General features: G+C 49.2%; 1 protein-coding gene and 1 long non-coding RNA gene across 4 annotated transcripts; both read left to right on the top strand.

The window, feature by feature from the left end:
- The first annotated feature begins 665 nt into the window (after window positions 1–665).
- On the top strand, window positions 666–12137 carry LOC127481927 (GPN-loop GTPase 1-like). Of its 3 annotated transcripts, XR_007908387.1 has the most exons (9): window positions 8129–8904; window positions 9185–9301; window positions 9505–9578; window positions 9663–9730; window positions 9916–10778; window positions 10890–10951; window positions 11045–11094; window positions 11200–11381; window positions 11465–12137. XR_007908387.1 is itself a non-coding variant. In XM_051811775.1 (7 exons), exons 1-5 carry the CDS (start codon window positions 764–766, stop codon window positions 9521–9523), a joined length of 591 nt encoding a protein of 196 aa, XP_051667735.1. In that variant the 5' UTR covers window positions 666–763; the 3' UTR covers window positions 9524–9578; window positions 9663–9730; window positions 9916–9996. The 3 variants fall into 3 exon arrangements, 2 of the variants coding, with proteins under 2 accessions (XP_051667735.1, XP_051667736.1); XM_051811775.1 differs by lacking the exons at window positions 8129–8904; window positions 10890–10951; window positions 11045–11094; window positions 11200–11381; window positions 11465–12137 and adding exons at window positions 666–829; window positions 934–1028; window positions 7505–7798 and having other exon boundaries at window positions 9916–9996; XM_051811776.1 differs by lacking the exons at window positions 8129–8904; window positions 9185–9301; window positions 9505–9578; ... (4 more) ...; window positions 11200–11381; window positions 11465–12137 and adding exons at window positions 666–829; window positions 934–1028; window positions 1498–2654.
- On the top strand, window positions 3727–6076 carry LOC127481928 (uncharacterized). Its single transcript, XR_007908388.1, has 5 exons — window positions 3727–4226; window positions 4772–4845; window positions 4950–5051; window positions 5515–5912; window positions 6017–6076. It is a non-coding gene; the product is annotated as an uncharacterized LOC127481928 (long non-coding RNA).
- Window positions 12138–21518: the final 9381 nt, after the last annotated feature.

Raw genomic sequence — 21518 nt, 5'->3', positions numbered from 1 at the left:
AGGGCAGTGGCGGGGACCGGCCGGGGGCGGGGGGGGGGGGGGTGGGGTGGGGGGTGGCGGCCGCCTTCCACGGGCTTTCGAGAGAATAATAACGAAATTTAAGGATAAAATAAAAATTTAAAAAGACAACGGAAAACGCATTCAACCCTAACGTTTTTCTGCAGGACGTGGGCTGTGACAGGGGAATTGTCTCCGAGAAGGCCCAGGATCGGGGCGGGCTCTGAGGCGGGGACGACTGCCACTGCTGGATGGGGAAAGGCACCTTCCCCTCCACTCCCAAAAAGCTGGGAAGGGATAACATCTTCCTGCAGCTGCCTGGAGTTGCTGTTGGCCCTGGGTTTTCTGTGCCACTCGTGGCCACGGGCTGATGGCAGGATCACTCCAGCCTTGGGACAGACGGCCTGAAGGTGAGCCCCAGGGCCTGTGTGAGGCAGGCCGCTGCCCCTCGGCCCCTGAGCACGAGGGAGTGTGGAGGGAATGGATTGGCTGGGCTTTGGCAATCTGGCCCCCAAAAAGACTAAAGTGACCTCTTCCAACAGGGGAAGACTGAAGCAAGCAGTGCCAGAAAAAAACTGGAGTTTCTAGAGAAAAAAACCTGGAAGTATGCCCCTGAAAATCCCCCCGGGTGGTCACTGGTCTGACTACCACAGAGCGGCCAGCTTGGCCAGGAGCAGTCCTGCCAGCAGTGCATTTGCCCAGGCTGTAATTTTAATTTCCCTTGGATGCTTGGCAAAGCCCCCCTGGGTGAGCCCCAGTGCCTGGCATGAGCAGAGCGGGCTTCCAGGGAGGTATTCACCTGGTCAGCGTCAGGAACCATCCTGAGGCCCTGGTGAGTGCTTTTTGTATGACTGGACAGTGAAGCTGTCTGTGTGAATGACCTGGCTATTGCTCAGTGTACTCCTAATTAAAGTGTCTTTTACTCTGTGTTCCCAGGCTTCCTTTTTTCCTTCAGTTGCTGTGGATGTGCTGGACACCTCTCGCAGGACTAACCCTGTGGCTTTTATGTCCAACGTGCTGTGTGCCTGCAGGTAAGAAAAGCTGGGAGTGCAGTCCTTCTGCTTTGATTGCTGTGTCTCTTGGGTAGTTATTTTGGAGGGGAATCCCAGAGCGATTTGGTTTGAAGGGGACCTTCAAAGGCCAGCCTGCCTTCCGCGGGCAGGGACACCTTCCGCTCTCATCCCCAGCTGGATGCTCCCAGTCCCATCCAGCCTGGCCTGGAACACTTGCAGGGATGGGGCAGGCTCAGCTTCCCTGTGCAGTGTGCTCTTAATATCTCTCCACTGTCATCAGGAAAAATTTTGTCAGCGTGTTTTGTTCGACGATGGTAAGCAGGACCTGGGTGAAAATGACATTCTGTTAGGTGCAGAGGGAAATAATTCTCCTTTGAAGTCAAATGTATTCAGATTTGCACGAGTCTTGTCTGCCTTATGTTTGAATTGCTTTCTATTCTAGGCAGTTCTTTTAAATTAAACTTTTATTTTGTGTCTCCCCCCCCAGTATCCTGTCCAAGACAAATCTACCTTTCCTCGTGGGAATGGACCGGCCGGGCTTTGGCAATCTGGCCCCTCGAAAGTCTTAAGTGACCTCTTCCAACAGGGGAAGACTGAAGCAAGCTGTGCCAGAAAGAACTGGAATTTCTGGAGAATAAAAGCTGGAAGTGTGCCCCTGATTTCCCCCCCCCCGGGTGGTCAGTGGTCTGACTTGCACGGACCGGTGGCCTTGACCAGGAGCGGTCCTACTGGCCTGTAATTTGAATTTCCTGCCCAGGCTGTAATTTTAATTTCCATTGGGTGCTGGCAAAGCCCCCCTGGGGGTGAGCCCCAGTGCCTGGCAGGAGCGGAGCGGGCTTCCAGGGCACTCCTTGCTGCAGGCCTTGTGTTTAAGGGAAGGGCAGGGGAGCCTTTCTGTGGCCCAGAGGAGCTGCAGTGTTCTTTCTTCCTCTCTGGAGGACTAAGAACTAAAAAAATAAAAAGCAAACGAGAAAGAAAAGAAAATGAAAAATAAAGAGAATAAAAAATTAAAGGAATAAAGAAGGAAATAGAAAATACAAAAAATTAAAGAAAAAAAATAAAAGCGAGCAAACTTAAAAGGTAATAATAAAATGACAAGTGAAATGAAAGGGAAAAACAAGCCTTCTTGGGCACCCCAGGGTTTCCTCCCCGCCCCGCCCTCCGCCCCGTAACTTGGGGGTCACCCCTAAACTGTGAGAAGGGGACCCCAAAAGGTGGGTGGGGGAAGCCTAGGGAGCCGAAAAGGCAGCGGAGGGGGAGCGGCGAAATGTGAGGGAGGGACCCCGGCAAAGCGGGCGAAGCGCGCGCAGTAAGAAAGCGAAGGCGGGTGGTGGGGCGGTGTGGGCGGGGGGGGGGGGGCAGCCAAGGTGGCGACGGCGGCGCGTGCGCAGTCGTTATCAAGACGCCGGCGATCACGTGGTAACCAAAAGCGGCCGGGCGAGGGGAAACGGCGACGCATGCGCAGTGGCTCTTGTGCAGCTGCAGCGCTCCCCGCTCGACTTCAGGACCGGCTCCGGCGGCACGGAGGGAGCCGTGGTATCCCGTCTCTGCCGGGGTGTGTGCGGGGGGAATAACGTGAAGATTTTTGGGGCGAAAGCGCAGAAATTAGCGAGGGTCGTTCGCCGGGTAAACCGGGGCACCGGAAAAAGACCCCCAAAGATGGCGCCCTCCCTGGCCGGAAGTGCTGCCAGGCCGCCCAGAAAGAAAGATGGCGGCGCCCTGACCGGAAGTCCTCCAAGTCCGTACACAAAGATGGCGGCCCCAGCCCGGAAGTCCGCCAAGCCCACAGTAAAGATGGCGCCGCCAGGACCGGAACGACCACACTAAAGATGGCGGACCCTGCCCGGAAGTTCGCCCCGACGCCACACTCAAGATGGCGCCGCCAGGACAGGAACTAAGCCGAGCCACACTAAAGATGGCGGCGAGAGGCCCCCCTCGCCTCAGAGAGTCGTTTATCCTGTTGCCTGACCTCCGCCGCGACCCGGACCCCCGCCCCGCGCCCGCAGCGCCGTCTCGCCGCGCCGCTTCCCGCTGCGGGGACAGGGCGGGGCGCTCGGCGGCGCCGGGCGCGGGCGGCAGGTTCGTGGGCGGCGGCAGGCACTGGCGCGGGCAGCCCCCGTCGCAGGACCCCACGCGCCCACGCAGCGCCGCGCCGCGCCGCGCCGCTCCGCCCGCTCGTCCCGCTCCGCTCCCGCTCCCGCTCCCGCCCCCGCTCCCGCCCCCGCTCCCGCCCCCGCTCCCGCCGTGGCCTGGAGATGCTATCGCGGCTGCGCCGCCGCCTTCCCCCCCCCGGAAGCGACCCACGGCGGCAGATCCGACGGAGATCGGCCCCGGGGTAAGCTGGGCGCGTCGGAGGGGGGGGTCGGAGGGGGGGGGCGCTTCTGCCTCTCCTGCGGCCATCGGGGACTGCAGGCCGGGGAAGCGACAGGCAAGTTGCTCGCCTCTGCGGAGAAACTTGCACCTGCGTGCCGCCGCAGGGGAGGGTTCGGATGTGCCCTGGCATTGCACACGCACCACACCCCCCCGCGGGGAGGGTCTCCGCTGCCTCGGGGACCCTGTCTGTGCTGCCGGGAGAGAGAAATCCTTTGGGAAGCTGGGCTGGAAACAGCAACTCTGTGAATTGCTCAGCTTTTTCTAGGCAAGGGCAGGTTTTAGGGAAGAAAGGCCCGTACGCGCGAAAGGCGCCGCGGGTCTCGCCAAGGTGGGGGGGCGCGCGGCTGCAGCGCCGCGCGCGGCTGCAGTGCCGCTCCCGGCCGTGTCCGCCAGGCGGCGACTGTGAGGCAGGGCCCGGCGCTCGGCGGCGCTCTTGCAAGCGACGCCCCTGGCAAAGCGGCGCTGCTTGGGCACTGCCGGCCTTCCCCCGGAGTGCCCGGGCTGGCCCAGCACCTGGCCAAACCTCTTAGGGAAGAGGCAAGGAACAACTGCGCTTGTTCTGCCGTTTCTTTAGCCAGGGACTGGAACACAGACAAAATCAAGGGGCTCTTTGACCTGTGCAGGCTCCGAGCATTTTGCAGCCTTCCTTAGCAGGGCATTCTCACCCTCCGAAAAGCTGAAAGGCTTTAACATCTGGAGACGCGCCTGCAGCTGTGCAGATTAATGTAGTTTCTTTTAGGAAACGAAGGGGAGGTTTTCCTGTTGTGAGCCTAAATACCGAGTCTACTCTGCTTTTTCAATCAGGTGACGAAGCTTATGGAAAAAAAGACCAAAGGCCTCGAGGTGAGTACATTCTACCGAGTTCTGCTTTTCTGGCATCGGTTTGGGAAAATCACGTGAAATTCTAAAAAGCTTCTCTCCGTGTTTTCTAGTTGTTTTTTTCAGCCTTGGTGTAAGTTTCATGTAGAAAAGGGCATAGAATTATTAGAACAGACAAACTAGACTTTCTCGGGAGAGATGGAAGAAAAGTCTGCTGATTCCAGTTCTGCTTTTCTTGTCTTCCCTTCGACTGTCATTTTCTCTCCCCTGCTGTTCAAATAGGCAGCAGTTAATTGCTCTGCTGAAGAGTTTGCTGTCCTAAGTGTCTGTCAAATTGATGCCTTCAACTCAAGATAGCACCTGCTCCTTAGTTACAAAAAGTTCCTCACAGGAAATTTTCAGGCGTGCCCATAAATCTCCTCGCTGTTTGTTTGGGAGAACAGGGTTTTCTCGTCTGTAACAGAATAGTCGTGGCATTTGCTATGGAATGCTGGTGGCAGTCTAGTCAGAAGAGGACCCCGTGCTTCACTAATTTTCCCTTTTTGTTGTTGGGGGTGACTTCTTCCCAGGCATGTTATTCTTGACCCCCTGGGGCAAACGGAGGTGTCAGCGTCAGGAGCCATCCTAACTGAGGCCCTGGGAGGTCAGTGCTTTTTGTGTGACTGGACGGTGAAGCTGTCTGTGGGAATGATCTGGCTATGGCTCAGTGTAGTCCTAATTAAAGTGTCTTTTACTCCGTGTTCCCAGGCTCCCTCTTTCCCTTCGGTCGCCGTGGGTGTGCCGGACGCCTCTGGCAGGACTAACCCTGTGGCTTTTATGTCCAACGTGCTGTGCTGTGTGTGCCTGCAGGTAAGAAAAGCTGGGAGTGCAGTCCCTCTGCTTTGATTGCTGTGTCTCTTTGGGAGTGATTTTGGAGGGGAATCCCAGAGCGATTTGGTTTGAAGGGGACCTTCAAAGGCCAGCCTGTCTTCCGTGGGCAGGGACGCCTTCCACTGTCCCCGGTTGCTGCGAGTCCCGTCCAGCCTGGCCTGGAACACTTGCAGGGATGGGGCAGGCTCAGCTTCCCTGTGCAGTGTGCTCTAATATCTCTCCACTGGCATCGTGAAAAATTTTGTCAGCACGTTTTGTTGGGCGATGGTAAGCGGGACCTGGGTGAAAATTGGGGTTCCCTGAGGTGCAGAGGGAAATAATTCTCCTTTGAAGTCCAATGTAATTCAATTTTGCACGAGTCTTGTCTGCCTTATGTTTGAATTGCTTTCTATTCTAGGCAGTTCTTTTAAATTAAACTTTTGTGTCTCCCCCCCTCCCCCAGTATCTTGTACAAGACAAAGCTACCTTTCCTCGTGGGAACGGACTGGCCGGGCTTTGGCAATCTGGCCCCTCGAAAGACTAAAGTGACCTCTTCCAACAGGGGAAGACTTTCTGGCAAGCGGTGCCAGAAAGAACTGGAGTTTCTGGAGAATAAAAGCTGGAAGCGTGCCCCTGAAAATCCCCAGTCCTGGGTGGTCAGTGGTCTGACTTGCACGGACCGGTGGCCTTGGCCAGGAGCGGTCCTGCGGGAAACGCCTTTGCCTAGGCTGTAATTTTAATTTCCCTTGGATGCTTGGCAAAGCCCCTCTGGGTGAGCCCCAGTGCCTGGCAGGAGCAGAGCTGGCTTCCAGGGAGGTATTCACCTGGTCAGCGTCAGGAACCATCCTACCTGAGGCCTCGGTGAGTGCTTTTTGGACGACTGGACAGTGAAGCTGTCTGTGGGAATGACCTGGCTATGGCTCAGTGTAGTCCTAATTAAAGTGTCTTTTACTCCGTGTTCCCAGGCTCCCTCTTTTCCTTCGGTCGCCGTGGGTGTGCCGGACGCCTCTGGCAGGACTAACCCTGTGGCTATGTCCAACGTGCTGTGCTGTGTGTGCCTGCAGGTAAGAAAAGCTGGGAGTGCAGTCCCTCTGCTTTGATTGCTGTGTCTCTTTGGGAGTGATTTTGGAGGGGAATCCCAGAGCGATTTGGTTTGAAGGGGACCTTCAAAGGCCAGCCTGTCTTCCGTGGGCAGGGACACCTTCCACTGTCCCCGGTTGCTGCCAGTCCCATCCAGCCTGGCCTGGAACACTTGCAGGGATGGGGCAGGCTCAGCTTCCCTGTGCAGTGTGCTCTAATATCTCTCCACTGGCATCGTGAAAAATGTTGTCAGCGTGTTTTGTTGGACGACGGTAAGCAGGACCTGGGTGAAAAGGACATTCTCTTAGGTGCTGGGAGAAGGAGGACTCGTGCGGGCACCTCCAGAGACAGCGGGAACGGGAGCGTGCTGCGGAGAAGGAAAATTCCAGGGGTTGGGTGCCGAGAAATTTGTCCTTCCCTTGCCCTGTGCTCTGCACTTAGCAATGGGTCGAGTGCAGAAGTTTCCTGGGGACCCTGGGAAATGATGCCGGGTCTGCCAAGAAAAGTGGGGCCAAAGGAGCAGGACCTGGGTCTGCCAGCGTGGGAGAAACAAGGGATGGGTCATCCTCTGCCTCCAGGAGGGAGGGCAGCAGGAAAGGCCACGGACTAAAGCACTGAAGTGCCGTTCCCCAGGGAACCCCTGCCCAGCACTGAACTTGCTTCTGCACTTGCTGTCCCTTTCCCAGCAGAGCCGAAGCGTTGGGTGCGGGTGCCGGGGGGATGGAGCTGCCAAGGACAAACTGGGAGGGTGTTTGCGAGGGAAGGGGGTAGAAGGAGCTCTTGACGTGCTTTTTTTACTTCTTCATCCCACAGAATTGCCACGAGAGGAAATACTTCAGAGGGGCTTCCCTTCAGATAAGCCCTGAAGATGCCAGGAGGTTTCAGCCGGGAGGAAAGGAGCTGTGGAAGAAAAGCGGCCTAAAAATAGCCAGTGGGGATCATCAGGTTTTCCAGCCAAGAAGAACAAGGAGAGAGATAAGGGAATCGGTTTCCAATTCCTAATGATTTGGTGGGTGCAGGAATGATTTCTGTGTGTTTTCCAGTCCCTTTGGATTCCTGAGATGATTTTAAAATGATGGCTTTAGCAATCAACTAAATCGCAGATGTTGTTTTTGAGAGGAAATGATGCCAAATAAATGCAGAGAGAGAGCATGGAATCATCCTGGGATCCTGGAGTGGTTTGGAAAGGATCTCAGGGATCATCTGCTTCCACCCCCTGCCACAGGCAGGGACACCTTCTAATAGACATCCAGCCTGGCCTTGGCCACTTGCAGGGATGGGGCAGCCACAACTTCTCTGTGCCAGGCCACCTCCCCACCCTCCCAGGGAAGAATGTCTCCCTTCTGTGCAATCTTTCCCTTTCTTCTCTGCAGGAAGTGGGCTGGGACAAGGGAATTGGCTCCCACGAGGCCGAGGATCAGAGCGGGCTCTGCACAGGGGACGACTTCCACTTCCGAACGGGGAAGGGCCCCTTCGTGCCCACCCCTGGCAAACTGGGACAGAGTAACATCTGCCTGCAGCTGGCTGGAGTTCCCGTTGGCTCTGGGCTTTCTGTCCACGGGCCGGGGATCATGGCCAGAGTCCTTCAAACCTGGGGAACAGTGGCCTTCACACCATCCCTGCAGCCCGTCCAGGGCAGGCTGCTGCCCATCGGCCCCTGATCGCAGGTGGATGGAGAAGTGATGGTGTTTAGGAAATGCTGATTGTATTTCCCTGACTTTAGCCATGTGGTCGTTAAAAAGAGAAAAATAACAAGTCTATGGAAATCCCCTGCACTTGGGAGCTTGCAGCGCTCTGGATTAAACTTGGCTCTCTAACGTTAAAACTGTGGGCGAGGGGCGGTGGCCGAGCAGGCCAGCGGCGGGGCCGGACGGGGCCGGCCCGGGGGTCCCTTCCCCGCGGGGTCGCAGCCGCGGGACCCGCCCCCGCCCCGCGCGGCCCCTCCCGGCGCGCCCCGCCCGTCCTTGGGGGCTACGGCCGCTCCCGGCGCTGCCGAGGCTGCCGGGGAGGGACCGGCCTGTGCTGGGGGCACGGGGGTTCGTTCCTTGTGTTCGAGGGCGGCAGCGGGAGCGGCGCTGCGGGGCGGGACGTGCGGGAGGTGCCGGGTGAGGGCGGGGAAGCCGCGGCGGGGCCCGGGGGCTGCAGCTCTCTGGCTTCCCGAATGGCTTTGCAGACATTTGCCACCTTCAGAGGAGGCACAAATCCCCGCGGAGCTGAGCGAGGGGTGCGGGGAGTGCAGCGAGCTGGGGCGGGGCTGTGACCAGGGCAGCGTGTGCGCAGTCCCCCAAAGCCAGCCCGGAACAGCCCCAGAGCCCAGAGCGAAGCGCCGCGGGATCGTGCCGGCCCCGCCCCTAGACTCGCCCAGGCCCGCCCCCCGGCTCGCGCCGGCCCCGCCGCCCGGCCCCGCCCTGCCCGCCCCCAAGAACCCCGCCGTCCCCGCTGCCCGCCTCGGTCCCCTTGTCCCGGGAGAGCTCCCAGACGGGCCGTGACCGCGGAGCTCCCACCCGCCCTTCCCCGGCCCCAGCAGCGCCTGCCGGGGCTGCGGCGGGAGGCGCGCTGAGGGAATGGGGGGCGGGGCCGCGCGGAGGGGCGGGGTCGGGCTGAGCGGGCGGGGGGGGGCCGCAGGGCCAGGCGGGCTGGGATTGGGCGGAGGCGCTCGAGTGCTGATTGGGCAGCGCTGCTGACCCGCGGTATAGAAGGGTCGGCGGGGCAGGTGTGGCCGCTTGTGTGTGAGGGCTGAGGGTGCGGCCCAGCTGCTGCCCGGGCTGCGGAGGTGAGAGCGCCTTATCCGCTGGGTTTATGGACCGGGGGAACTGGGGGGCGTTTAGGTGCGCGTTGTGCTGGGCAGCGGGGGCCGGGTAAGCCCGTTACCTGCCGGGTAACCCCAGGGAGAGCCGTGGCATGGCTGTGGGGCCTGTGCTCTCTGGGTGTCTCAGGTTTTGCTTTGAAATTCCAAACCCTTTCCCCGTGCAGGGTTATGAGGCAAAGACTGCTTTAACTTGGTTTTTTTGTGCTGCGTTAATGCTTTTTGCTCGTTCTGTGTCCATTTGCAGCCTCGCTCGTGGTTTCCCCTGGTGTGGAGGCGAGTTGTGCTTCCTGCTGGGAGAGAGAACGGCCTTGGGAAGCTGCTCCATGAGCCACAGCTGTGCCGAGCCCGGCAGTCTGTCCAGGTAAGAGCAGGGCTTCTACTGCCCGTGAGGAGCTGGGGTTTGCTGTTGGAAGATAGAATGTGCCCATGCCTTTAAATGCAAGGACAGGCAGAAGCTGGGAGGGACCCTGAGCAGGTTTGGTGGAGGTTTTGGACAGAAGTAAATGGTCTTTTACAGGTGTTGTGGTGAATCTGTGCACATGCTTTGTTTGTTGTGTTTTCCAGGGGTTCTGCCACCTTCTAACAGACAGTCCAGTGCTTCAGGGCCCCTACCGGTAAGAGGTCACTGTGGAGGAGAGGTAGGTAGGAGCTACCCCAGGAAAGCCATCCTTTCAGGCAGTATCTCAGTGTGTACATTTGCCTTTGGCTTTTTTACTTTGCAGAGAATGTGTGCAGCCTCAGAGGGCCACAGCCACCTGCCAGTTAGGTTTGATGGTCTTCAGCTGTCCTTGTGAGTAATCTCCTAGTTCTATGAGGGTCATCAATTAAGGCTGGACCTTTTCCAGTTGCAGGTGCCATCCAGCCTGTGTTTGGCAAAGGAGGAGCATTGAGGTTGAGTCGGGGAGGTAGTGAGGAGGTGCTGGGGTCTCCCTTACTTTCAAACACACCACATAACTTTTTTTCTCACTCCCCTAGGTACGGCACACGGTGACGGCAGCAGCCTCCAACTGGGGTCGGAGCCAGTGGCCTGAGAACCTCTGAGCTCAGGGGATGGTGAGTAGCCAATTGTGGGGTTATCTCCCACGTGCTGCTGAACTCTTGTCTCAATTCCAGTTTTCTTTCTCGTAGCTGACCGAGTCAGGGATCACAGGACCCTCTGAGCCAGCCAGGTGTCCTTCCTTTACATGGAAGATGGATTCACATCCCCAGCTGTGGGAAAGATAAGTGGAGGACTAGCACCTGGAGAGGGGATGAGAGCTGGGTCCAGTTTTATGGTTAGGAGGGAGGGATTTTCAAATGAGCACAGGGGAAAGGGTCTGCCCTAAGAGGCCCTTGGCACACATAGGAGGAGCAGTTTACTTTTCATCACTGGAGTAGAATGTGCAGGGCAGAGCCGTTCAGGTCTGTGTCGTGTCCTTTGTCCAGTCTGTGTTTTGTGTCTTAAAATTCACAATCACGGTGTCCTTTCTCAGAGTTCTCTCTCCTCATTGCACCAGAGCACTTGTTGGGAAATGTGTCCTTGGAGTTTGTGTTGGGCCTGGAACTGCTCTGCCCTGCAGTGCAGACTTGGGGGTAGGTGGAGTAGAAAAGAGACTTTCCAGTTAACCTGTGGATAGGCTTAGCCACTGAGGGCAGGACCTTAAAGTTAGGGCAGTGTTTGTTTGTGCAGGCTGTCTTTGGACCCCAGATGGCTTGTCTAAGGAGAAATTAGAATTGCACAGCAGTTAAGGTCCCTCCATCTATATGGCTGACTTTGGTAACTCATTTCTATGCAGCGTCAGAGGGACTGGATGTAAAGCAGAGATAAACAGAAGAGGCTGGAGGAGCACAGTCAGAAGGTGGGTTCTCATGTGAGGTCAGAGCCAAGACATGAGTTTTGGTCCTAGGTTTACTTGATCATTTGGATGGTTTGGTGGTTTAGTTTTGGTTTTTTTGTTTTTTTTTTCAAGATGCAGAGCCACCGGCCCAGCAGACGATAGGCACTGGAGGGAAGGTGAGCCTGGTGAGGAAGGTGAGCAGGGACTGCAGGACAAAATTAGATGCTTTTTTGCAGGCGGTGTGCTTGTGGTGAATCTGTGTACATACTTGTTTTTTTGTTTTCCAGGCAGTGCACCGACTTCTGACGTACAGTCCAACGTGATGGGGACCCTGCCTGTAAGAGGTCACGGTCAAGGGGTGTCAGACAGAAACTGCCATGTGGACAGCAAACTCTTGGGCAGTATCTCAGTACTCACATTTGCCTCTGGGGTTTTTTTGCAGGAGATGTAGGCAGCCTGACAGGGCCGAAGCCAACTCACAATGAGGAGATGGACACGGTTTGGTCCCCTGGAGCTGTCCTTGTAGGTAATCTCTGAGTATTGAAAGGATCAGCAATGAAGCACTGAGCTTTTCTGATTGCAGGTGCCATCCGGGTAACCTTTGGGAGCAGATGAGCATTGGAGGTGAGTCGGGGAGGGAGGCAGGAGGAGCAGGGATCCACTGCAGCTTTAGAAATGCCCTCTAATTGTTTCTCTCTCTCTCTCAGGTATCCCAGAAGATGACAGCACATTGTCCAAGTCTGGTCAGAGCCAGTGACATGAGGACCTGCCTCAGTGCCAGTGAGTAGAGGGATCGTTGGGGCTGGGGCCATGTGCCACACTACTCAGATATGGTGTATGGTTTTCTTTCTTGCAGTTGACTCCGAGTACTCTCAGGATGACAGGAACCTCTGAGCCAACCCAGGTGCCCCTCCTCTGCATCAAAGATGGATTCACATCCCCGGCTCTCGGAAAGATAAGTGCAGGGCAAAGACCCAGAGAGGGGTTGGGAGTCGGGGCAAGTATGTGCATCGCCTGGAGGGATTTTTGCAATTAGTATGGTGCAATGGGTGTCCTGTAGCAGGTTATTTAGAGACCTCAAAGGAAGGGCTTACTTTGTATCATTGGATTCCCGTGTGCAGGGCAGAGCAGTTCCGGTCTGTGTCACGTCCTTTGTCTCCTCCATGTTTGTGTCCTTCGTCTCTTAATTGTGTCACATGGTGTGTGTCATCACAGGTATGGGGTGTCTCACTTGGGGTCAGCCTGGAACTGCTCTGCCCTGCTACGTGGATCAGTGGGTAGATAGAATATTACTCAGTCTCACATCAACATGTCAGTTCCCTCAGACAGTCGAACCGATGGCTGTACGGTCCTGCCGGATGGAGCAGGTGTCCACAACTCATGTGCAATCATTGTAGCTGAGTGTTGTGGAGCTCATGGTACTTGGACAGCAGGGCCTTGAAGCTGGGTTGTCATTTGTATTCTTGTATGCTGTGGTCAGAGTTCTCACTCGCTTAGTGGAAATGAGTTCTTTGAAGTGGTTAAGGTCTCAGAGACCATGTGGGTGACCTGACTAACCCTTTGTTTTTTGTTGTTTTTTTTCAGATAAGTGGACACAGTGTACCCCAGACTGAAAAAAGGTGAAGCAGCCTGGGAAGAAGGTTGTATTAGGTGTTGGATGAAGGATGTCAGTTTGAGCCATAGGAGTCCTTTATCTTGTGCCTTTTTGTTCTTTATATTCCAGATGGGGCCCAATCGGTCTCGAGGTGTAGTGGCTCAGCAGGAAGACGAGCGAGGTGAGAATTTTACTCCCCAACCGAATTTGGAGTTAGTTTTAGGATGTCATCTATGTGGTCAATCTCTGCATATATGTTGTAACTATTTAATTTTTTTTCTAGGCGATGCACAACCCTTTGCCCGTCTGCTGAAGGTGCCGAAGGTCCATCCAATCAGAGGTCAAGCTAAAGGAGCCCGAGATAGCCAGTATGAGGCAGTACATCAGCACAAGCCTCCATGTCTGGGTTGTCTTGCAGCGACCGTCTGTCCACTTCACAGTGTGTAGCAATGCTTCGGCGTGCAGTCTGATGGGGTTTAGAGGTTTTTGGCTTTCCTTGTGAGCCATCCCTAATGTTTGAGAGCTCAGTGTTTGAACATTTACCCATTCCATTTGCAGGGGCGATCTTGGGAGCAGCTGAAGAGAAGAGAGGAGCTTTCTAGGTGAGTTGGGGAGGCAGCAGGAGGAGCGGGGATTCACTGCAGCTTTAGAGATGCCTTCGAATTTTGTGTCTCACTCACTCAGGTATCCTGGAAGGTGACAGCCACAGTGTTGGACTCCGGTCAGGGCCTCGGTGATGGTGAGTAGAGGGATCACTGGGGTTCCAGCCCCGTACCACACTACTCAGATATTGTGTATGGTTTTCTTTTTCACAGTTGACTTCGAGTACTCTCATGACAACAGGAACCTCTGAGCCAGCCCAGGTGCCCCTCCCGTGCATTGAAGATGGATTCACAGCCCCGGGTCTCGGAAAGATAAGTGCAGGGCAAAGACCCAGAGAGGGGTTGGGAGTCGGGGCAAGTACGTGCATTGCCCGGAGGGATTTTTGCAATTAGTATGGTGCAATGGGTGTCCTGTAGCAGGTTATTTAGAGACCTCAAAGGAAGGGCTTACTTTGTATCATTGGATTCCCGTGTGCAGGGCAGAGCAGTTCCGGTCTGTGTCACGTCCTTTGTCTCTTCCATGTTTGTGTCCTTCGTCTCTTAATTGTGTCACATGGTGTGTGTCATCACAGGTATGGGGTGTCTCACTTGGGGTCAGCCTGGAACTGCTCTGCCCTGCTACGTGGATCAGTGGGTAGATAGAATATTACTCAGTCTCACATCAACATGTCAGTTCCCTTAGACAGTTGAGCCTATGGCTGTACAGTCTGTGAGCAGGATTGTCTTGCGATGCCCTGCTTGGGTGTATAGAGTCACAGCTAGATAGAGTAGCAAACAGTGTCTATGGTATGGGCATTTGTCAGGGGTCTTTGGGCTTATAAAATGTATAGGCTCAGTTTGGGGGTAAATCCAAGGTCACAGAAGGCACACTTCAGAGTCCCTTCCCTTTTGTCTTACAGCCACCCAAAGGAGACTCAGGTTCCTGGGGTGAAAGACGGCATCGGTTTTCCCGGAACTTCCGGCGACCGGGGAGAGATCGGCCGAGCGATCATCGATGGAAACTTCTGAGAGCCACGGGGAGTTCCTGCCCAATGACTTCTGGACTGCATCGTGTAGCATCATATATGTTTGTTTAGTGTTGCAGGTTGCTTCTTAGGCGTAGTTATTGTACTTTACAACTAGAATAGGAAAAGTCCAGCTGCCGTTTATGTTGTCATTTGTATTGCCTTGTACCACTCTGTATCATACACTTGTATAGTTGTAGTCGTATCGGTCCTTATCTGAACGTCACGGCGTCGCGTTCCGTGTGTCAGGAATTGTATATTGTTGCGCCTTTGTTTGTAGCACTTTTTATGTCGTGTCACTTGTATTGCCATGTAATGTTCTGTCTGGTATACTTCTATATTTGCAATTGTATTGCTCTGTATGTGAATGTCATAGTGTTGTATTGCTGTGCATCAGTTAGGAATTGTATAGCTTTGTACCTTACTTTGTTTTGCTTTTGATATTCTGTCATTGATACTGTCTTGTAATGCTGTGAGGGGTGTGCTCGGGCATGAGCGGCATGCGTGTTTTGTCAGGCTTGGCAATTTGTTTCTTTTTGGAGTTTTTTTTTGAGGCTCCACGGGAACCACGTTCCCAAGGGAGCGTTTTGAGTGTACGCCAATATTCAGGGTTGGCTTGCGGCTTTGGGGTATGGTGGAGGTGTGGCAGTGCAGGGGATGGGTGTGTGTAATGTAGTATTCTAACCTTATGTTTGTTTCTCTTTCAGGATTTTTTCCACCATTTTAGCTTTAGAATAAAAAAACCCCAACCGGGTTTTTTTTTTTTTTCCCCCCCCTGCTGGGGTTTTTTTTCCTAGGTCTCAGCCAGTCTGCGAGGCGATGTTCATCGCCAATGTTTGGGCACAGGCCGACCTGGGACCTGGGTTTTGTCAGGCAGGATGATTTTTTGATTTTTGAGGCTTCCCGGGAACCCCGTTCCCAAGGCAGCATTTTGAGCGTACACCGATATTCAGGGCTGGCTTGTGGCTTAAGGGAGTGGTGGAGGGGTTGGGTGTGTGTAATGTAGTATTCTAACCTTGTGTTTGTGTTGTTTCTCTTTCAGGTTGTTGTTAGATAATTTTAGCTTTAGAATAAAAAAACCCTAGCCGGGGGATTTTTTTTTTTTTTTTTTCCCCTGGCTGGGGTTTTTTTCCCAGGTCCCAGCCGGTCTGCGAGGCGATGTTCATCACCAAGGTTTGGGCACAGGCCGACCCGGGACCTGGTTTCAGGCAGGCCAATTTTTTCATTTTTGAGGCTTCCCAGGAACCAGCATGTTCCCAAGGCAGCATTTTGAGTGTGCACCGATATTCAGGGTTGGCTTGCGGCTCAAGGGAGGGGTGAGGGTGTGGTGATGGAGGGGTTGGGTGCGTGTAATGTAGTACTCTAACCTTGTGTTTGTTTCTCTTTCAGGATTTTTTCCACCATTTTAACTTTAGAATAAAAAAGCCCAAGCTGGGGGATTTTTTTTTTTCCTCCCGGCTGAGGTTTTTTTTCCTAGGTCCCAGTTGGTCTGCGAGGCAATGTTCATCGCCAATGTTTGGGCACAGGCCAACTCGGGACCTGGGTTTTGTCAGGCAGGATGATATTTTCTTTTTTGAGGCTTCCCGGGAACCCTGTTCCCGAGGCAGCATTTTCAGTGTACACCGATATTCAGGGCTGGCTTGCGGCTTAAGGGAGGGGTGGAGGTGTGGGGATGGAGGGGCTGGGTCCCTGTAATGTAGTATTCTAACCCGCTGTTTGTGCTGTTTCTCTTTCAGGATTTTTTACACCATTTTAGCTTTAGAATAAAAAAACCGCAACTGGGGGATTTTTTTTTTTTTTCCCCCCCGGCTGGGTTTTTTTTTCCTAGGTCCCGACCGGTCTGCGAGGCAATGTTCATCGCCAAAGTTTGGGTGCAGGCCATCCCGGGACCCGGGTTTTGCCAGGCAGGATGATTTTTTGATTTTTGAGCCTTCCCAGGAACCACGTTCCTGAGGGAGTGCTGTAACTTGTATACTAACCTGTGTTGTAAACTGTATTGTAACTTGTATGCTGTCCTGTGTTGTACCTTGGATACTAACCTGTGTTGTAAGCTGTATTGTAACTTGTATGCTGTCCTGTGTTGTACCTTGGATACTAACCTGTGTTGTAACTTCTGTACTAGCCTTGTGTATTTCACAAGGTCACAACAAGTCATTCAATAAAGTTGCAATAAAGGTTTGGGGACTTTTCCCCTCTTAGGGGGTTTTCCCCCTCTTTGGCTCCTGTCTTTATTTTCTGTCATGTAGTCTTTTCTGTTTTTCTCTTCCCTTCTTTCCCTTGCTCATCTTCATCTCTCTTCTCTTGCCTTCATTTCTCTTAGTCACTTCTCTTAATCTCTTCTCTTAGTCACTTGTCTTGCTTTTAATTCTCTTGCTCTCTTCTCCTCCTTTTAATTCTCTTGCTCTCTTCTCCTCCTTTTAATTCTCTTGCTCTCCTGCTTTTTTTTTCTCTTACTCTTTTATCCTGCTTTTATTTCTCTTGCTTCTCTTATTCTGCTTTTGATTCTCTTAGTCACTTCTCCTGCTTTTCATTCTCTTAGTCACTTCTCCTGCTTTTCATTCTCTTAGTCACTTCTCCTGCTTTTCATTCTCTTAGTCATTTCTCCTGCTTTTCATTCTCTTAGTCTCTTCTGCTTTTACTTCTCTCACTCTCGTCCCCTGCTTATAAGTCTTAGTCTCTTCTCCAGCTTTTAATTCTCTTGCTCTCTTCTCAGGCTCCTCTCCTGATTTTAATTTCTTTAGGCTCTTCTCCTGATTTCAATTCTCTTAGACTCTTCTCCTGATTATATTTCTTATACTCTTCTCCTGATTTTAAATTTTTAGGCTCCTCTCCTGATTTTAATTTTTTTAAGCTCCTCTCCTGATTTTAATTCTCTTAGGCTCTTCTCCTGCTTTTAATTTTTTAGGCTCCTCTCCTGATCTTAATTACTCTTAGGCTCTTCTCCTGTTTTTAGTTTTTTTAGGCTCTTCTCCTGTTTTTAATTTTTTTAGACTTCTCTCCTGATTTTAATTTTCTTAGGCTCCTCTCCTGACTTAATTTTTTTTATGCCCCTCTCCTGATTTTAATTCTCTTAGGCTCCTCTCCTGATTTTATTTCTCTTAGGCTCCTCTCCTGATTTTAATTCTCTTAGGCTCTTCTCCTGTTTTTAATTTTTTTAGACTCCTTTCCTGATTTTATTTCTCTTAGGGTCTTCTCCTGTTTTTAATTTTTTTAGGCTCTTCTCCTGTTTTTCTTTTTTTTTAGGCTCTTGTCCTGTTTTTAATTTTTTTTAGGCTCTTCTCCTGATTTTAATTCTCCTAGACTCTTCTCCTGATTTCAATTTTCTTAGGCTCTTCTCCTGATTTTATTTCCTAGGGCCTTCTCCTGATTTTATTTTTTAGCCTCCTCTTCTGTTTTTAATTTTTTTAGACTCTTCTCCTGATTTTAATTCTCTTAGGCTCTTCTGCTGATTTTAATTTTTTTAGGCTCTTCTCCTGATTTTAATTTTTTTGGGCTCTTCTCCTGATTTTAATTGTTCCTCGTTCTTCTCCTGATTTTAATTTTTTTGGGCTCTTCTCCTGATTTTAATTGTTCCTCGTTCTTCTCCTGATTTTCATTTTTCTTAGGGTCTTCTCCTGATTTTATTTCTTAGGCTCTTCTCCTGATTTGAATTTTTTTTAGGCTCCTCTCCTGATTTTAATTCTCTTAGACTCTTCTCCTGATTTTATTACTCTTAGGCTCTTCTCCTGATTTTAATTCTCTTAGGCTCTTCTCCTGATTTTATTTCTTAGGCTCTTCTCCTGATTTTAATTTTTTATCCTCCTCTCCTGATTTTAATTTTTTTGGGCTCCTCCCCTAGTTTTATTTCTCTTAGGCTCTTCTCCTGATTTTAATTTTTTTAGGCTCTTCTGATTTTAATTGTTCCTCAGTTCTTCTCCTGATTTTCATTTTTCGTAGTCTCTTCTCCTGATTTTAGTTTTTTTAGGCTCTTCTCCTGATTTCAATTTTTCTTAGGGTTTTCTCCTGATTTTAATTCTCTTAGGGTCTTCTCCTGATTTTAATTCTCTTAGACTCTTCTCCTGATTTTATTTCTCTTAGGCTCTTTACCTGCTTTTATTTTTTTTAGGCTCCTCTCCTGATTTTAATTTCTCTTAGGTTCTTCTCCTCATTTTAATTTTTTTAGACTCCTCTCCTGGTTTTATTTCTCTTAGACTCTTTTCCTGTTTTTCATTCTCTTAGACTCTTCTGATTTTAATTTTTTAGGCTCTTCTCCTGATTTTAATTTTTTTAGGCTCTTCTCCTGATTTTAATTCTCTTAGGCTCTTCTTCTGATTTTATTTCTCATAGGCTCTTCTCCTGTTTTTAATTTTTTTAGGCTCCTCTCCTTATTTTAATTCTCTTAGACTCTTCTCCTGATTTTAATTTTTTAGGCTCCTCTCCTCATTTTAATTTTTTTAGGCTCCTCTCCTTATTTTAAATCTCTTAGACTCTTCTCCTGATTTTATTTTTTTTAGACTCCTCTCCTTATTTTAATTCCCATAGACTCTTCGCCTCTTTTGAATTTTTTTAGGCTCTTCTCCTGATTTTAATTTTTTTAGGCTCTTCTCCAGTTTTTAATTCTCTTAGACCCTTCTCCTGATTTTATTTCTCATAGGCTCTTCTCCTGTTTTTAATTTTTTTAGGCTCCTCTCCTGGTTTTATTACTCTTATGCTCTTCTCCTGTTTTTAATTTTTTTAGACTCCTCTCCTGGTTTTAATTTTCTTAGGCTCTTTTCATGATTTTAATTTTTTTTAACTCTTCTCCTGTTTTTAATTTTTTTAGGCTCTTCTCCTGATTTTATTTCTTAGGGTCTTCTCCTGATTTTAATTTTTTTTGGCTCCTCTCCTGATTTCAATTCTCTTAGGCTCTTCTCCAGTTTTTAATTCTCTTAGACCCTTCTCCTCGTTTTAATTCTCTTAGGCTCTTCTCCTGGTTTTATTTCTCTGAGGCTCTTTTCCTGTTTTTAATTTTTTTAGGGTCTTCTTCTGATTTTAATTTCTTTTAGGTTCTTCTCCTGATTTTAACTTTTTTAGGCTCTTGTCCTGGTTTTATTTCTCTTAGGCTCTTCTGTTTTTAATTTTTTTAGGCTCTTCTCCTGATTTTATTTCTTAGGGTCTTCTCCTGATTTTAATATTTTTTGGCTCCTCTCCTGATTTCAATTCTCTTAGGCTCTTCTCCAGTTTTTAATTCTCTTAGACCCTTCTCCTCGTTTTAATTCTCTTAGGCTCTTCTCCTGGTTTTATTTCTCTGAGGCTCTTTTCCTGTTTTTAATTTTTTTAGGGTCTTCTTCTGATTTTAATTTCTTTTAGGTTCTTCTCCTGATTTTAACTTTTTTAGGCTCTTGTCCTGGTTTTATTTCTCTTAGGCTCTTCTGTTTTTAATTTTTTTAGGCTCTTCTCCTGATTTTATTTCTTAGGGTCTTCTCCTGATTTTATTTTTTAGACTCCTCTCCTGCTTTTAACTTTTTTACGTTCTACTCCTAGTTTTATTTCTCTTAGGCTCTTCTCCTGTTTTTCATTCTCTTAGGCTCTTCTGATTTTATTTCTCTTAGGCTTTTCTCCTGTTTTTAATTTTTTTAGGCTCCTCTCCTCATTTTATTTCTCTTAGGCTCTTCTCCTAATTTTAATTTTTTTAGGCTCCTCTCCTGATTTTAATTCTCTTAGTCTCTTCTCCTGATTTTAATTCTTAGTCTCTTCTCCTGATTTTAATTCTTAGTCTCTTGTCCTGATTTTATTTCTTAGGCTCTTCTCCTGATTTTAATTTTTTAGGCTCCTCTCCTGATTTTGATTTTTTTAGGCTCCTCTCCTGATTTTTATTTTTTCAGTCTCCTCTCCTGTATTTATTTCTCTTAGGGTCTTCTCCTGTTTTTAGTTTTTTAGGCTCTTCTCCGGATTTTTATTTTTTTAGGCTCTTTTCCTGTTTGTAATTTTTATTGGCTCATCTCCTGATTTTAATTCTCTTAGACTCTTCTCCTGATTTTATTTCTTAGGGTCTTCTCCTGATTTTATTTTTTAGACTCCTCTCCTGCTTTTAACTTTTTTACGTTCTTCTCCTGGTTTTATTTCTCTTACGCTCTTCTCCTGTTTTTCATTCTCTTAGGCTCTTCTGATTTTATTTCTCTTAGGCTCTTTTCCTGTTTTTAATTTTTTTAAGCTCTTCTCCTGATTTTAATTCTCTTAGTGTCTTCTCCTGATATTAATTTTTCTTAGGGTCTTTTCCTGATTTTAATTCTCTTAGGCTCTTCTCCTGATTTTTTTTTTTTTAGGCTCCTCTCCTGATTTTAATTTCTTTAGGCTCCTCTCCTTATTTTAATTCTCTTAGGCTCTTCTCCTGTTTTGAATTTTTTTAGACTCTTCTCCTGATTTTATTTTTTTTAGGCTCTTCTCGTCATTTTAATTCTCTTAGGCTCCTCTCCTGTTTTTAATTCTCTTAGGCTCTTCTCGTGTTTTTAAGTTTTTTTAGGCTCTTCTCCTGATTTTTATTTTTTTAGGCTCTTCTCCTGATTTCATTTCTTAAGGTCTTCTCCTGATTTTAATTTTTTATTCTCCTCTCCTGATTTTAATATTTTTAGGCTCTTTTCCTGATTTTAATTCTCTTAGGCTCTTCTTTTGATTTTATTTCTCTTAGACTCTTCTCCTGTTTTTAATTTTTTTTAAGCTCCTCTCCTGGTTTTATTTCTCTTCGGCTCTTCACCTGTTTTTAATTCTCTTAGGGTCTTCTGATTTTACTATTCTTAGGTTCTTCTCCTGTTTTTCATTTTTTTAGACTCCTCTCCTGGTTTTATTTCTCTTAGACTCTTCTCCTGTTTTTAATTCTCTTAGGCTGTTCTCCTGATTTTAATTTCTCTTAGGCTCTTCTCCTGTTTTTAATTTTTTTAGGCTTCTCTCCTGATTTTAATTCTCTTAGGCTCTTCTCCTGATTTTATTTCTTAGGCTCTTCTCCTTTTTTTAATTTTTTAGACTCCTCTCCTGATTTTAATTTTTTTAGGCTTCTCTCCTGATTTTAATTATTTTAGACTGCTCTCCTGATTTTATTTCTCTTAGGGTTTTCTCCTGTTTTTAATTTTCTTAGGCTCTTCTCCTGATCTTAATTACTCTTAGCCTCTTCTCCTGTTTTTAGTTTTCTTAGGCTCTTCTCCTGATTTTAATTTTTTTAGGCTCTTTTCCTGCATTTAATTTTTTTAGGCTCTTCTCCTGATTTTATTTCCCTTACGGTCTTCTCCTGATTTTAATTTTTTTAGGCTTTTTTTCTGACTTTATTTCTCTTAGGTTCTTCTCTTGATTTTAATTTTTTTAGGCTCTTGTCCTGATTTTAATTTTCTTAGACTCTTTTCCTGATTTTATTTCTCTTAGACTCTTCTCCTGATTTTAATTTTTTTTAGACTCTTTTCCTGATTTTAATACTCTTAAGCCCTTCTCCTGATTTTAATTTTCTTAGGCTCTTGTCCTGATTTTAATTTTTTTAGGCTCTTCTCCTGATGTTAATTTTTTTAGACTCTTGTCCTGATTTTAATTTTTTTAGGCTCTTTTCCTGCATTTAATT

Source organism: Manacus candei, unplaced genomic scaffold, assembly GCF_025592945.1.
Source record: "Manacus candei isolate 608988 ecotype Guabito, Panama unplaced genomic scaffold, ASM2559294v1 h1tg000084l, whole genome shotgun sequence".
Lineage (NCBI taxonomy): Eukaryota > Metazoa > Chordata > Aves > Passeriformes > Pipridae > Manacus > Manacus candei.
The sequence above is the reverse complement of the archived record's forward strand: the minus strand, read 5'-3'. Positions and strand labels throughout refer to the sequence as shown.

Excerpts from the sequence above, each read along its gene's own strand:
- LOC127481927 (XM_051811775.1), top strand. The coding sequence starts at position 764 with ATGAGCAGAGCGGGCTTCCAGGGAGGTATTCACCTGGTCAGCGTCAGG. Across the intron at positions 830-933 it reads GGAACCATCCTGAGGCCCTG|GCTTCCTTTTTTCCTTCAGT; the intron begins GTGAGTGCTTTT and ends CTGTGTTCCCAG. Across the intron at positions 1,029-7,504 it reads AACGTGCTGTGTGCCTGCAG|GAAGTGGGCTGGGACAAGGG; the intron begins GTAAGAAAAGCT and ends TCTTCTCTGCAG.